The sequence below is a fragment of the Hyperolius riggenbachi genome, chromosome 10, assembly GCF_040937935.1.
Source record: "Hyperolius riggenbachi isolate aHypRig1 chromosome 10, aHypRig1.pri, whole genome shotgun sequence".
Lineage (NCBI taxonomy): Eukaryota > Metazoa > Chordata > Amphibia > Anura > Hyperoliidae > Hyperolius > Hyperolius riggenbachi.
Genome location: NC_090655.1, coordinates 221,886,561 through 221,901,009, shown reverse-complemented (window position 1 = coordinate 221,901,009; position 14,449 = coordinate 221,886,561). Strand labels below are relative to the sequence as shown.

At 46.8% G+C, this 14,449-nt stretch overlaps 1 protein-coding gene across 3 annotated transcripts in view; it reads left to right on the top strand.

The window, feature by feature from the left end:
- Nucleotides 1-13,412, top strand: part of LOC137534566 (oocyte zinc finger protein XlCOF7.1-like) — a 38,192-nt gene extending 24,780 nt beyond the window's left edge. For 2 of the 3 annotated variants that reach the window (XM_068256122.1, XM_068256123.1), the window contains exons 3-8: nucleotides 4,210-4,327; nucleotides 5,050-5,241; nucleotides 5,326-5,449; nucleotides 5,556-5,653; nucleotides 9,018-9,114; nucleotides 11,536-13,412. In XM_068256122.1, the coding sequence (XP_068112223.1) occupies nucleotides 4,250-4,327; nucleotides 5,050-5,241; nucleotides 5,326-5,449; nucleotides 5,556-5,653; nucleotides 9,018-9,114; nucleotides 11,536-12,557 (1,611 nt within the window). In that variant the 5' untranslated portion in view covers nucleotides 4,210-4,249 and the 3' untranslated portion in view covers nucleotides 12,558-13,412. Of the gene's footprint in view, nucleotides 1-2,577; nucleotides 2,671-4,209; nucleotides 4,328-5,049; nucleotides 5,242-5,325; nucleotides 5,450-5,555; nucleotides 5,654-9,017; nucleotides 9,115-11,535 lie in introns of those variants that run through there. The other variant, XM_068256121.1, reaches the window with a different exon arrangement.
- Nucleotides 13,413-14,449: the final 1,037 nt, after the last annotated feature.

Genomic DNA, 14,449 nt, shown 5'->3' with positions numbered 1-14,449 from the left:
CCCCAGCAGTGTATAGCAGATTTCCAGTGCCCCAGTAGTGTATAGCAGCTTTCCTGTGCCCCCCAGCAGTGTATAGCATCTTTTCAGTCCCCTAGCAGTGTATAGCAGCTTTCCAGTGCCGCCATCAGTGTATAGCAGCTTTCCAGTGCCTCCAGCAGTGTATAGCAGCTTTCCAGTGCCCCCCAGCAGTGTATAGTAGCTTTCCACCCTTCCAGCAGTGTATAGCAGCTTTCCAGTGCCCCAGCAGTGTATAGCAGCTTTCCAGTGCCCCCCAGCAGTGTATAGCAGCTTTCCAGTGCCCCCCAGCAGTGTATAGCAGCTTTCCAGCCCCCTAGCAGTGTATAGCAGTTTTCCAGTGCCCCCCAGCATGGTGACCAGCCGCTCATCCAGGAGGAAGCAGGGACCAGGAAAACACACAGGCCAAGAGAGCCCGGAAAGCGACACCTCCATGGGCGCCGCACACTGACAGCCTGCAGTACCGCTACAGGACATCAGGTGTCATCACGTGGTGGTGACATGATGATGACTTGACGTCGGACGCAGACAGCCCAGGAGGAGTCAAGGAAGGTGATTGCGCTGTTAATTTTCTTTCTTCTTCCATTTGGCTGCACCACTCATCACCAGCTCCCTAGCGGTTATGTCCTTCTGCCTGTGCCCCCCTTCTTGTACTTGCCGTTCATTGCCCAGGGTCGTCGCCCTGCCCGCACTGCCCAAGAAACAGCCCTGGTGCTATGTAAATACATAATAATATCGTAGGACATTACAGCAGATTATGACTATGGTAAGATTAAATTGTGCACGAAATCTGCAGAAGCTGCTGATGCTACAGTATTATAACATTTAATAATTATGAGCCTCAAAAATGCCAAATTCTGCAACAATAACCCCAACTTAGAAAATGCAGTCTCTATGACCATCAAATAATAACTACAGCAACCGTTACCTCTGACACATGAATTGCAATAACTGTTACCTCCGACAAAATGAAATGCAACTACTGTTACCTCTGACATATGAAATGCAGCAGAAAACGATTACTTTGACTCGCAAACAGTAAATGAGGCAAACATTACCTCATGCGGCCACAGAGTCTCATGGCTGGGACACCTGGCGACCAAAAGTGAAACATAACCTGGGACACATTGCAGCCTGGGACAGGGGACCCTGAACCTGGGACGTGTCCCAGGTAAAACGGGATGTCTGGAAGGCAGCAGGAAGGGTGTCTATTCACAGGGAAGGGGGTGGGGATGTTAGGGTTACGCGTCAGGGAGGTAGGGCTATTTTACGATCCGTCTTTACAGTAGAACAATGGTAATTTAACAAGATTCTACTATTGGCTTTCCTGGGTGCCCAAATATCCAGACACCCTTTAATTACGTACACCTCTAATCAGGCTACACAAAGCAGCAATCAATATACTGTATTCATTTCCAAAAAAAAAAAATGCTACTTCCTCTGCTAATGATCTTCTCTTTTCTTCCACCATAATCACCTCTTCTCACTCTTGTATACTTAAATTGTCATGCGCTTTGAGGTAAAAAATAATTTAAAAATGTATAAAATAAAATGAAATCATATTAAAATTAGTAGTGTTAATAATAACAACAATAATCATGTCAAATAAAATGAATGGATTAGAAATACTAAAATAATCCCACAAGGAATATATCTTTAATAATCAAAATAGCAAAACAGTAGACAAGAGATTGAAATTCTAAAAGCAGCTGCCATTTTCTTGTAGCCTGATTCTGGGACAGGAAGTAGAAAAAGCAGGAGGCTAGCAGAGACTAGAGATGGGAAGTTCGGATCTTTTCAATGATCCGGATGATTCGAATCGGATCATTGAAGAGATCCGGATCTTTGATCCGAATCTCGGATCATTTTACTACCGGAAGCATTCGGGGGTGAAATGAACAGCAGGACAGGTCTGTGGACAGGAGAAGGGGAGGGGGGTGGACACACAGAGAAGGGGAGAAGATGGACAGAGGGCAGGGAGTGGACAGAGATGGGAGGAGGGACGAGCAGAGAGCAGAAATGTTTGCACGTAATACCCACATGCTGAAGTCATATGCTTTACATATATTTCACCTATATGCTCATCTGTGTACTTTGAAAGAAAAGGTCGCACAGTGAAAGAAAGCATTCCCAGAAGATAAGTGCAGCTGTTTAGTGCCGAGTGCAGGAGGATTATATTGCCTTTCAATCACACTGTCTGCAAAGTTACTGAGCTGTGCTGAGCCAAAAGCTTCCAATGTGATCACTGTGCAGCACAACTAGGAACAGACAGCCTATAATGGGCAGCACATTTCAGCCAGTATGTGTGCTCTACACATATCTGGCAGTGGCACCCAGGTCCCCTCTCTCTCATCTACCTGCTGTCCCTGCAAGGCTGCCTCCCTTCCAACAGAGCGATCCATCTCTGCTCTGCTTCCAAGACCCCGCTGCCCGCTGAGAGGGGGCGTGTCGCTCCTGGCCCCACCCCTTTTGCGATCCGAATCACTCATTTTGATGATTCGGATGATCGACTCATAAAATAGATTCGGATCAAAGATCCGAATCGTTCATGATCCGGACAACACTAGCAGAGACAGGAAGCTGGGTTCAGAGGTAACGTAACAGGAAGCTGCAGCTGGAGGAGAGAAGAAAAGCCATTGATCTAACTGGCAGCAGGTAAAGTTCCCCTTTTTCATGCAATGGTTTTCTCTGTATTGTAGTGTATGTAGCATGTGACAGTCATTCTCCGGGACTCTTATTACTTGTTCCTCTGCTGCTGCTTCTCTTTCAGGTCTAAACTATCTATTGATAGGAATAAATAAATGTACTGTCCTAGTCTGTGTATTATGCTGTTATGTTATCAGGTCTTAGTTTCCCAACCACAGGGACTGAGGTGATAGATGACATGATAGCTCTTAGCAGCTCTTCTCCTCTGAACAGGACTGAAAAAATACAAAACCGAACCCCATAATCCAATTGGGGCAGATTTTAATTATAACTATAAATCCATTATTATTTGTATTTATATAACGCCGACATCTTCCGCAGTGCTTTTGCATAGTGTCCTCAGAGGAGCTCACAATCTAATCCCTTACCATAATCGTACACTGTGCTTTATTCTCTTTCTATTGCTTAGAGGGGTTCTGCGTTTTTTAAAAAAAATAAAAACTGACACTTACATGGGGCTTCTACCGGCCCCCTGTAGCTGTCCTGTCCCGCGACGTCCTCTACGATCCTCCGCTCCCCGCTGCTGGTCGCCATCCAAGTATTCGTCTAACTAGATGAATGCAACTGCGCGGCCACATGCGTCCTCACTCCCGCCTCCGGGAGCTTCCTGCGCAGGCGCAGTATGAAGTTTTCTCGTACTGCACCCGTGCAGGAAGCTCCCAGAGACGCGAGCGTGGGCGCAGTTGCATTCAGCTTGTTAGACAAATAATTGGACACTGATCGGCGGCGGAGAATGGAGGATCGTAGAGGACGGCGCGGGACAGGACAGCTACAGGGGGCCGGTAGAAGCCACAGAAAGTGTCAGTTTTTGTTTCTTAAAAGAACCGCAGAACCCCTTTAACCTCCTAACGACTGCGTCATGCTGATGGGTAAAAACAAGGAGGCTCCCCCAGGACCGCCTAACGCCGATTGGGGGCATGTTTTGCAGGAGATCACGCGCGCTGATGCACGCTATCTCCGCTCCGTCATCAGTCTCCCAGCGGTGCTCACCGCTAGGAGAGCATGAGTATTCGATACGATTAAAATGTATTAAACCTATTTTCTAAGTAAACATTTGACAGATTGATTACATCACTAATATTATAGCTCCCAACTGTCCCTTTTTCGGAGGGACAGTCCCTTTTTGGGAGCCCTGTCCCTCTTTCACCCTCATGTGTCCCTCTTTCAGGACTTTGTCCCTCTTTCTATGTAGATATATATATTTCTCTACTAAAAATGTGTTTGATTGACTCTAAATTTTATCCCCATCCTTTAAATGGATATATTACTGATTTTAAAATGTTAATATGAAGGAAAATGAACCAGGATAGAAATGACCCGTGTGGTTTGAATTCTAAAACAACATATGTTTCTTATGAAATCTTTATGGTATGCGTGACTAGAGGTGTGGTGAGGGCGTGACCAGGGGCGTGGCTTAAGTGTCCCTTTTTCTCATCTCAAAAAGTTGGGAGGTATGACTAATATCTTTAATCTGTACATGATTTATAGGGAGAATTTCTGAAGTAAATCACAGACTCTCCTTGTCGTGATGAGCAGGGACCAAAGTCACATGACTGAGAGGATGCTAAACCTCACCATGGAGATCATCTACCTGCTGACTGGAGAGGTGAGGAGGATTCTGGGACTGTCACAAGATATCACTCTTACCTCTGTTTATTAAAATGCAGACATCAATCAAATGACAGCGCTCATAAGCTACAACTGAATTGTACACCAACACAGGCATGCAGAGCCCCCAGTTGCAGCCTATGAGCGCTGTCATTTGTTTGATGTCTGTTTGAGAGAAATGTGTATACCATTTTATGACTAGCAGCACTAGGAAAAAATCGTGTTTTTATCGTTAGACTAGCGGTAGGTCTTCCCCGAGAGGACCCGTCACCGCCGTGGGGAAGTCAAGTAGGGAATAATTTGTGCACATAATATTTATACTGAAGCTAACGTCCTCCTTTGCTGTACCTGTCTTGAATGCATGTTGTGTATTTTAGTCCACAATTGTGGAGCTCTGCACATCTATTGCAGGTAGTCAGTTCGGGTGCAGCCTCTGTTTGGAAGCGCTGCCAATGTATCCTGTTATTAAAATGCAGACCTGACTGGAAAGGTGAGGAGGATTCTGGGAGAGGCACATTACATCACTCTTATCTCTTAGGATGATCACATGACATCACTTTTATCTCTAATAATAAAACACAGACCTGACTGGATAGTGGATGAAGATTTGGGAATTCTCACACAATATTCTTGTTTCTATTAATAAAGATTAGAGCTGACTAGAGTTGTGAGGAAGACTCTGTGAGTGTCACATAACGTCACCCTTTTCTGTTTGTTCAGAAATATGCTGCAGTGAAGATGGCCACTATAAACGCTCTGTTAGAAGGCATGTGGTCACCTCTGTCTGAAGGATGGAACAGGAATGAGAGACCTGTAACAATGGCCTTACCTCAGTCCCTGATATCTGGGAATAACAACAAAAAGAAAATTCTTGAAGTCACCAATAAGATGATTGAGCTGCTGTCAGGAGAGGTGAGCAGTGCTGAGCATTATGGGACATTATGCAGTAACATACGGGAAGTGTCTGGATAGTAAGTGTATCTTTGTGTGTTTCAGGTTCCTGTAAAGTGTCAGGACGTTAATGTCAGTTTATCAGTAGAGGCCATGGGAAATTTAGAAGAACAGACAGATCCTCACAAGAATGTCAAAGTGGAGAACCATCAGACCCTCACATCACCGGGTAAGAGGAGACTTTCATGTCATCTAAAAGGAGAGACCAGTATGGAGGATTCACCTAGATCCCTCACATCCAATTCATGTGTTCATTCAATGTGTGTCTCTTGCAGGTGGATCTAGCAACAGAAATTCGCCAGAAAGAAGCCCCAGTCCTCATTGTTCCCAGGACAGTTCTCAGGAAGAGGACTGCAGCCAGCAGCATAACCAGGTAACGGTAACTGAGGGTAGCAACTAATACAAGATTTACATTGCTAGATGTGAAGTACTGTACACAAGCTCACTTGCTGTACCCCTAAATCAGGGATGTCCAACTCCAGTCCGGTGGGCCATGTCCATACCAGTGTTTAGGATGGACTGAGACACGCAGGCATGTGTTCTACTTGATGAACCACACCCTTCCTGATTCAGTCCCACCAATTAATACGAGCTGTGGACTGGAGTTTGACATCCTGCCCTGTATGATCACTGGTCAGTCATTAGGGTGACAAGTTTGGTCGACAAGCCCTGTTAGGCACGCTGTTTAGCTATAGTCAGGCAGTGTGTGTGCTACTCATTGGAGAAGAAAAGAGGGACAACAGACGGTGTACCACCTAGTGGCGTTTGCAGTGTGAGTAGTTAAGAAAGACAATGCACTCAATCAGCCCTCATCATTTAAATACCCTATGGCTGAAGCCTATGACAGCTGATTGCCAGGATTGGCTGGCTGGGGGGAGGGAGGGGTTTGAAATAAATAAACAGTAAAAAAAATAATAAGAAAATACTGACATAAATATTTATTGTCAAAAAAATAAACACTAGGGGGGGGGGGGGGGGGGGCGATCAGACCCCACCAATAGAGAGCTCTGTTGGTGGGGAGAAGGGGTGGGGGTGGGATCACTAGTGTGCTGTGTTGTGTGGCCCTGCAGCATGGCCTTAAAGCTGCAGTGGCCTATTTTGAAAAAAATAGCCTGGTCTTTAGGGGGTTTAGCACTGTGGTCCTGAAGTGGTTAAAGGGAAGATCCGCGCTGAAAACAAACAAAAAAACCTCCACTTACCTGGGGCTTCTTCCAGCCCCTGCCAGTCGATCTGTGCCCTCGCCGCAGCTCCTCTCACTCCCGGCGTCCTGCGCTGAGGAAGCCGACCTCGCCAGGTCGGCTTCCGGGTTGGCTTCATGTGCACTCCACGGCGTGGGTCACGTGGTGTATGCGACGTCATCAGGTCTCTACTGCACAGGCGCAGAACTACTGCGCCTGCACAGTAGAGACCCGATGACGTCACGTACACCACGTGACCCGCACCGTGGAGTGCACATGAGGACGACCCGGAAGCTGACCTGGCGAGGTCGGCTTCTTCAGCGCAGGACACCGGGAGTGAGAGGAGCTGCGGCGAGGGCACAGATCGACTGGCAGGGGCTGGAAGAAGCCCCAGGTAAGTGGAGTTTTTTTTTGTTTTGTTTTTTTTCAGCGCGGATCTTCCCTTTAAGGTACCCATACATCTAGCAATGATGGGCAGATTTGACAAAGAGACAAACCTCTCTCTAATCGAACCTGATTAAAGAGAGAGATCTGTCACCTCCCCATACACCGCATGCTGAAATTAATCAGGTATCAGCCTGTTACGCCTCATCCGCCGCCTCACCAACCAGGCGCTGTTCCCCCTAATATCAAATGTGCCCACCTGGTGCTCTATGCTTTACCTGTCTGGCTTCGGTCCATACGAACGCCCCATGTAGGCACGTATGTGACGTCACACACGCACCCACGTGCACACCGGCAACCACGTGGGGGGGGGGGGCATGTACAGAGGGAGCCCAGAGCCAGCAGTGGACACATACGGGTAAAGTATAGTGCACCGGGCACATTTAATATTAGGGTGGACAGCGACGGGGTTTCATCCCGTTTGTCAATCGTCCCAATATCCGATTGAGCTGTTCGGACCAAAATTGGTCGTAACATCAATCGGGCATGCACTTGACGCCACCAATTTTCACCCAATTCGGTAATGATTATTGAATCGGTTGGTCGATAGATGTGTGGCCACCTTTAGTGATACGCAATGCCTAACTCATAAATGACATTGTGGGGCAGCTGTACACATGCCAGAATGAACATCGTGGCTGAAGGTTATCTGGCATGCGAATGAGGCTTAACCTATACCTAATATATAATCTTTTGAAATACATTTGTCTCTTTAAGCACACCTGACCCGAGGCAAAGCTACCTAAGGTAAGCACAGAAGTATGTTCATTCTAGATCCCCATACCTCTGTGCGTTGTTTGTTCTTCTCCTTGTTCCTCCAGTCCCTGTAATCCCTCCTTGAAAAATCTGACTGTCCAGAAAAGAGGCGGAATTGCTGTGATGTTCCCTCTCATCCCCCTCCCATTCCTTCCTCTTTCCTGCCCCATTCACTTCCCTTAAAGGGAAACTGAGCTGCTCTTAAAAATGAAAATCTGCACTTTCCTGGGCTTCCTCCAGCCCCCCCCGTAGCTTGGGAGGTCCCCCGGCGTGTTCTGGATCCCCTCCGTGGTCCCGCTGGTGGCGACTTCGGCTGAAGTCGTGAGCAACTGCGCATGCGCGGCCAGTCCACGCACCCGGCTCGTTCACGTGTCCATTGCTGTAAGCATCCTGCGTATTCTCGAAAAACTGGACCGGGCATGCTCAGGAGGCTTGCAGCGTAAGTGCAGATTTTCATTTTTAAGAGCTGCTTAGGGTCCCTTTAGGCTACATTTCCACTGTAGCGTTACTCTTTCGCCTCCAAAAAATCGTAAAAAAAATTTCTGATTGGTGAAAATTCACATGTAAATTTGTACGCGTTTTTATGCGAAAATTCGCATTAGTTAAATATACATAATCTGCCTAGTAACAATTTAGTCATGACTGCTGCCAACTTCCTGTTACCATGGATCTAATGGGAAGTTTTGCGCAAATAATGCGAAAATCCTCATTGCCTATACAAAGCATTGTACGCGAATCATATGCGATGTCCGAAAATATGATGCAGGACCTCAGATTTTTTTCACACATGCAAACGTGTACGAAAATTTGCATAGAGTGGAAACGGCTGCATTTACTAACATTAGTTTTAAAATCTATGCAAATTTTCTGAGGGAAAAAACTGACACAAAACGCACAAGTGGAAACATAGCCTAAAGGGGCAGGGAAGAGAATAAATGTGCAAAGGTGATAGGCGGGAACATCACAGCAGCCCTGCCTCTTCTGTCTGAAAATTAGACTTTAGCTCAAAGTCAAATTTTTCAGTGAGTGGTTACGGGAACTGGAGGAACAAGGAGAGGAGCAGAGAATGCGCAGAGGTATGGAGATCCAGCACGACCGTACCTCTGTGCAGAGATGGATTAAGATGTAATGGAGCAATAGGCAAGGTAGTAGATTTAGGGCCACCTTGAAGTCTTTGGTAACCAGAAGTGGAAAGAGGTCAGAGAAGGTGAATGATGGTGCCCTTGACACCCTGTGGGCCTCAGGCACCTGCCTAGGATACCTGGTGGATGATCCTGCTCTGCCTCTGTGCTTACCTTATGTAGCTTTGTCTCATGTCCGGTATCCTATACGTAACAACCTGCGTATTTATTCTTTCAGAGTAAGGACCAGATTACTGTAAAGATTGAAGTTTTAGAGGATGAAGATGAGACGTATGAGAGAAGTGATGAGCTGCATGAAGATGAGTTCAGCACTGGTAAGGAATAATTATATTAAATATACCATGACAGCCTTCAGATACATTCAAACATTAGCACCACTCTATTGGATTCAGTAGGAATGGCTCCCCTGGCTGGGGGAGGAGTAATCAGATCTTTGGTCTGTGGATATGGTGCTGCTTTGGCTGCAACATAGGGAGACTGGCAAGGAAGTGAGACCGGAATAGACCGTCATGAAATAGTTTCACCTTAAAGTGGATCCGAGATCAACTTTTACTCATTGCATAATTGTGTTCCTTTCATGTATTTATAGGGCATTTCTCAAGCCAAATACTTGTTTTGTTTTAATACCCTTAATTCCCTAAACTAAAACTAAACAAGCCTCGCCCACAGCTTCTCCAGTGCCTTGGTACTGTAGCAACGGCTTATGGGAGCTCAGTCTGGGCAGGAGGAGGAGGTTACTAGCAAGAGATTTCAGAGGCAGAGGGGAGGAGGGAGGAGGAGAGGGGAGTGAATCTACCCACAGGCAAGCTGATAGCATCTCCAGCCCTTAGCCTGTGACAATCAGAACATGGCTGCCCTCATTGTATTACAGGAATAAATAATTATAAACTTTTGAAGCTGTTTGCAGCTAGATATGCTGTGTAAACTTTAGATAGGATATATAGACAATTTACTTGTTATAGATAGTTTTTCATCTCGGATCTGCTTTAAGTGTTGGCTGGATAGCCCGTATGGGTGTGCCAGCAGAAAGGCTTTGTCCCACTAGCCGGGGACATGGCAGGTGGAGACATGTCCTGTCCCCGGCTAGTGGGACAAAGCAGTTCTGCTGGCACACCCATAAGGATTATCCAGCCAACACTTAAAGTACTCCTGACCAGGTTCCCTCTCCCACCTCCTACTTTAATATTGTTTAATTACTGGTGCTGTGACTAGCACACAGCACCACCCTCCCCCCCCCCCCCCCCCCCCCCCCTCCTGCGCCCTCTGTAGTTCCCGTTCTGCTCAGTCATAATCTTCGACTGAGGCAGAACGTGGATTATTTGCTGGGAGGAAGTGACAGTTTTACCTCCCCTCCGCTCGTTTTTAATTCATCCCCCTCCACCCGCCGCCATAGTTCCCCTTATGATATACTGCACGCAGCGTGCAGGGGAGATGCACTGAGAGCGATCGTGTGGTATGTGAGGTCGGAAGGATATCTGACCTCAAATACCACAGGCAGGGCTGCCACCAGAAATTTTGGGGCCCCTCACACATCATCAGGTCTGGGCCCCCCCTCCCAGGGCCCACCCACTGATTGCTGTGCCCACCCACTAGATACCCCACCCCCATGTCCGTGCGCAAAGTGCGCTGCGGCGAAAAATGTGCATGGCTCCGACACTGAAGAAAGTGGCATGCACAGCGTGATGCGGCAAACAGTGGCATGTTGTGGGTGGAGCCAAAATACAGGTAGTCTCTGGTTAACAAATGAGATGGGGACTTTTAGGTCCATTTTAATCCTTTTTCCGTTCTCTTTTGTCCCCCTTTTTTCTTCCTGTGCCTCTTTTGTCCCCCTCTGTCTCACCTCAGTTTGTGCCTCTTTTGTGTCCCTCTGTGTGACCTCATGTTCCCGTCGCATCTCTTTTCTCCCTGTACCTCTTTTGTCTGCCTCTGTTCCTCCTGTGCCTCTTTTACCCCCTGTGTTACCTCTCGAATTATAAACGAGCAGAGGGGAGGAAAAACTGTCACTTCCTCCCAGCACATATTTTATGTCAGAACGGGGCCACTGGGGGCGCTGAAAGTGGGAGGATGGTGCTGTGTGCTAGTCACACAACACCAGTAATAAAACATTTTAAAAGTATGAGGACCATGTACCAGGTCAGGAGTACTTAAAGGTAAGATTATTCCATGACTGGCCAGTCCGATCTCACTTCCTTGACATTGAGCACGCCCTCTCCTGTCTCTCACTCTATTGGATTGACAGATACAGGGACACAATTATTATTTCTCCATTTTTCTGTTCCACGCTGCAAGTTACTGTATCATCGGGATTCTTTACATACTGCACACTTTGCTTTTTCTATAGGTGGGTGTTGCCTGATGGCAGCTGCAGAAACTACTTAGAAAACTTTGTGCGCCGATCCTCTTTACACCCTGCAGTTCCCAGCTGCTTTACTACATCTGCTCTGTACGGCTCCTGATGCGTCACATGACCAAATGTGGGTCAGGTGACAAATCCTGCGCCGTATAAGGATGCAGCAGAGCAGCCAGCAGCTGCAGGAGTGAGTTTAGTCAAAGACGAACACCCCCACTCATGCCCTGCCAGTTGTTTGAGACTGCCGGTTGGCAAAGTCCCACATAACCGGGACTGTATCGTATGAATTTTATTTTAGATACAGTTAAGTGTTTAGAAGTTTTTAGCCGTAAACTAGATTTTAAAACGTGATTTTAAAGTTTACCACCTTGCGTTCTATTTTCAGCAGAAGGACAAGACATTAGGAGAACGTCGGAGGAACAGACTTCATCTCCAGCATTTGATGTAGATTATAGTGCCATCACAAAATACTTTTCAGGAGAAAACCCCGGTACTCCAAGTATCCATTTTGATGAATACTCTCCTAGTAAATCACATGCTGTTACAGCAAATGTCCAACCAGGACTTCACGGCATGAACAGACCACTCCACCCCTCTCATCACATGGGACTCTCTCATGATAATTTGAATTTTGCTACCTCAGATATTTATCAAGAACCCCATATTGTAGATCGATCATCTGGTCCTGCAAATCTTGAGGAATCCCTCCTTAAGTCAAGTTCTATGATCCCAAATGTTCATCAAGGTCTTCTTACTGAATATGGCCCATCAATTCTTTCTAACCATGAGGAATCGTCTTCCAGTGCTATGGTACAGCCAACAGATCGGGGTGCAGATAACGTTTATTCATGTTCTGACTCATGGAAAAGCTTACCTATTTTGGGCTACCAACATGAACACCAAAGAACTCAAAAATGTGATCAGCCTCACAAGTCTTTGAACTACAAGTCGGTTTCTGGTCAGAAAAAGTACTTAGGGAAGAAAGTGTTTCCTTGCACGGAATGTGGGAAATGTTTTACCTATAGCTTGGAACTTATCAAACATCAACAGGAACACAGGAAAGTCCGGCCTTATTCATGCTTGGACTGTGGAAGGTCTTATACCCAGAAGTCCCATCTCCTCAATCACCAGAGACTCCATACTGGTGTGAATACTTTCCCATGTTTGCAGTGTGGGAGGTGCTTCACCTTAAAATCACAGTTTATACAACATATGAGGTCTCACACTGGGGAGAAGCCATTTTCCTGCACAGAGTGTGGCCGGTGCTTTGCCAAAAAGTCCACTCTTGACAACCACCAGACTGTCCACACGGGAAACAGACCATTTTCCTGTTCTGTCTGTGGAAAACGACTGGCGCGGAAAGCCACCCTACGTCAGCATCTGAGGACTCATGTGGGAGATGTCTGAAATTCACAAGACCACAAAGCCCTATGGTCATTGTGAATGTTTCTCTGGAATACCATTCATTTGCGAACACTGAAAAGTCTATGCACATGACTATCTATACCTGGACGTGGTGAAGGTCCCCTGAGGCCACACTTCACAAGACATCCGAGGATATTATTATTTTTTTATTTGTACAATGCCAACCTCTTTTAGTGTGGAGTATAGATACATTAGTAGTTGAACACCGTACATTCAGAACATCCAGCATCACAAGCACAAAATAGTTCATGTGTGGTTTATATTTACAGGGTTTATTACCTCAGTCCTCAAGTACCCCCCACAGTGCTTGTTTTGTGGAAATCCACAGAGGTAGTTAATGAGCTCGGCTGAGACACTAATCACCTGTGAGTGTTTTTGGTTTTCTGAAAAACATCTGCATTTAAGATACTTAAAGGATACCGTAGCCTAAACAACATTTATTAAAATGGGGGGAGCAGGCATGTGTAGTGGGCTCTCCTCATATCCAATGCTCCCCTCTGTTCTCCTCCGTCACCCTCCGTTACTGTGTATGAACCCTCCGAAGCTCCTTCCAGGTCTGGAGGGTTGGTGAAGACTGCAGGTGCTGCCCGGCGACACGCGTCCTTGATTGGGCGGCCGGGAGCGCTCTGTGCATGCGCACTACGTACGTAGAGGGCACACGTGTCTTGCGCAGACTGGCCGAAGTTACGGGACCCAGTAAAGGCGATACAGAAGATTGAGGACGGCGGCATGGGAGAGATCCGTGCACATGGGGCTGGAGGAAGCCCCAGGTATGTGTAAAATTTTTATTTTAAAGAGTCTCTGGTTTCCTTTAAAGTACAACATCCAAGCTAAAAAAAAACGAACAAACTCCACTTACCTGGGGCCTCCTCCAGCCCCTGGCAGTCGTTCTGTGCCCTCGCCGCAGCTCCGGTGGCTCCCGGTGTCCTTCGCTCTAGAAGCCGACCTCGCCAGGTCTGCTTCCGGGTCGGCTTCTTGTGCGCTCCAAGGCCGGGTTTTCACGTGGTCCGGCCGACGTCATCAGGATTGTACTGCACAGGCGCAGTAGTTCTGCGCCTGCACAGTATAATCCTGATGACGTCGGCCGGACCACATGACCCTCGCGGTGGAGCGCAGAAAAAGCCGACCCGGAACCCGACCTGGCGAGGTCGGCTTCTGCATAGGGGAAGACTGGGAGCCACCGGATTTGCGGCGAGGGCACAGAACGACTGCCAGGGGCTGGAGGAAGCCCCAGGTAAATGGAGTTTTTTTTTTTTTTTTTTAGCTTGGACCTTCACTTTAAGGACTGGGTTGAAAAACCCTGGATTAGAAAGGACTGGGTTGAAAAACCCTGGATTAGAACATCAGCAATACTGGTACATGCTCATTTGATAAAATAATGTCAGATACGTGGCACCAACAGTCTTGTTTATTTTGGGATATTGTGTTTGAGCCCAGGTACCTTTTTAAATTTTGCTCTGTGTATTTACCCAGCCTTGTGAGCTCCTCATATGATGGTTATCAGCCCAACTTTTTTACTGTGTATATTTCATAAAGTGCAGCAGAATCGGGAAACTCAGGGTAGGTGTGTGTGTGTGTGTGTGTGTGTGTGGGGGGGGGGGGGGGGGTTCCCTTGCGATCTTACAATCTAGAGGGTAGTGGAATGGAGACAGTATGTGAGGAGATGAAGGTGATCGTGGTTGAGAACCTGAGGCCCTTATTCAATTCACTTCTTCTCATACGGTTTCTCCTAGTAGATGATTTTACATTTTCTGCATACCCTGCAATTGAAAATGTACAGTCAAGATTAGGATTTTCTTGGTTGCTGGTGGCTTAAAAGGCCTTTTATTGTTAATGTGAAAATAGCACCTCGGATAAAACTGTGAATTGAATAA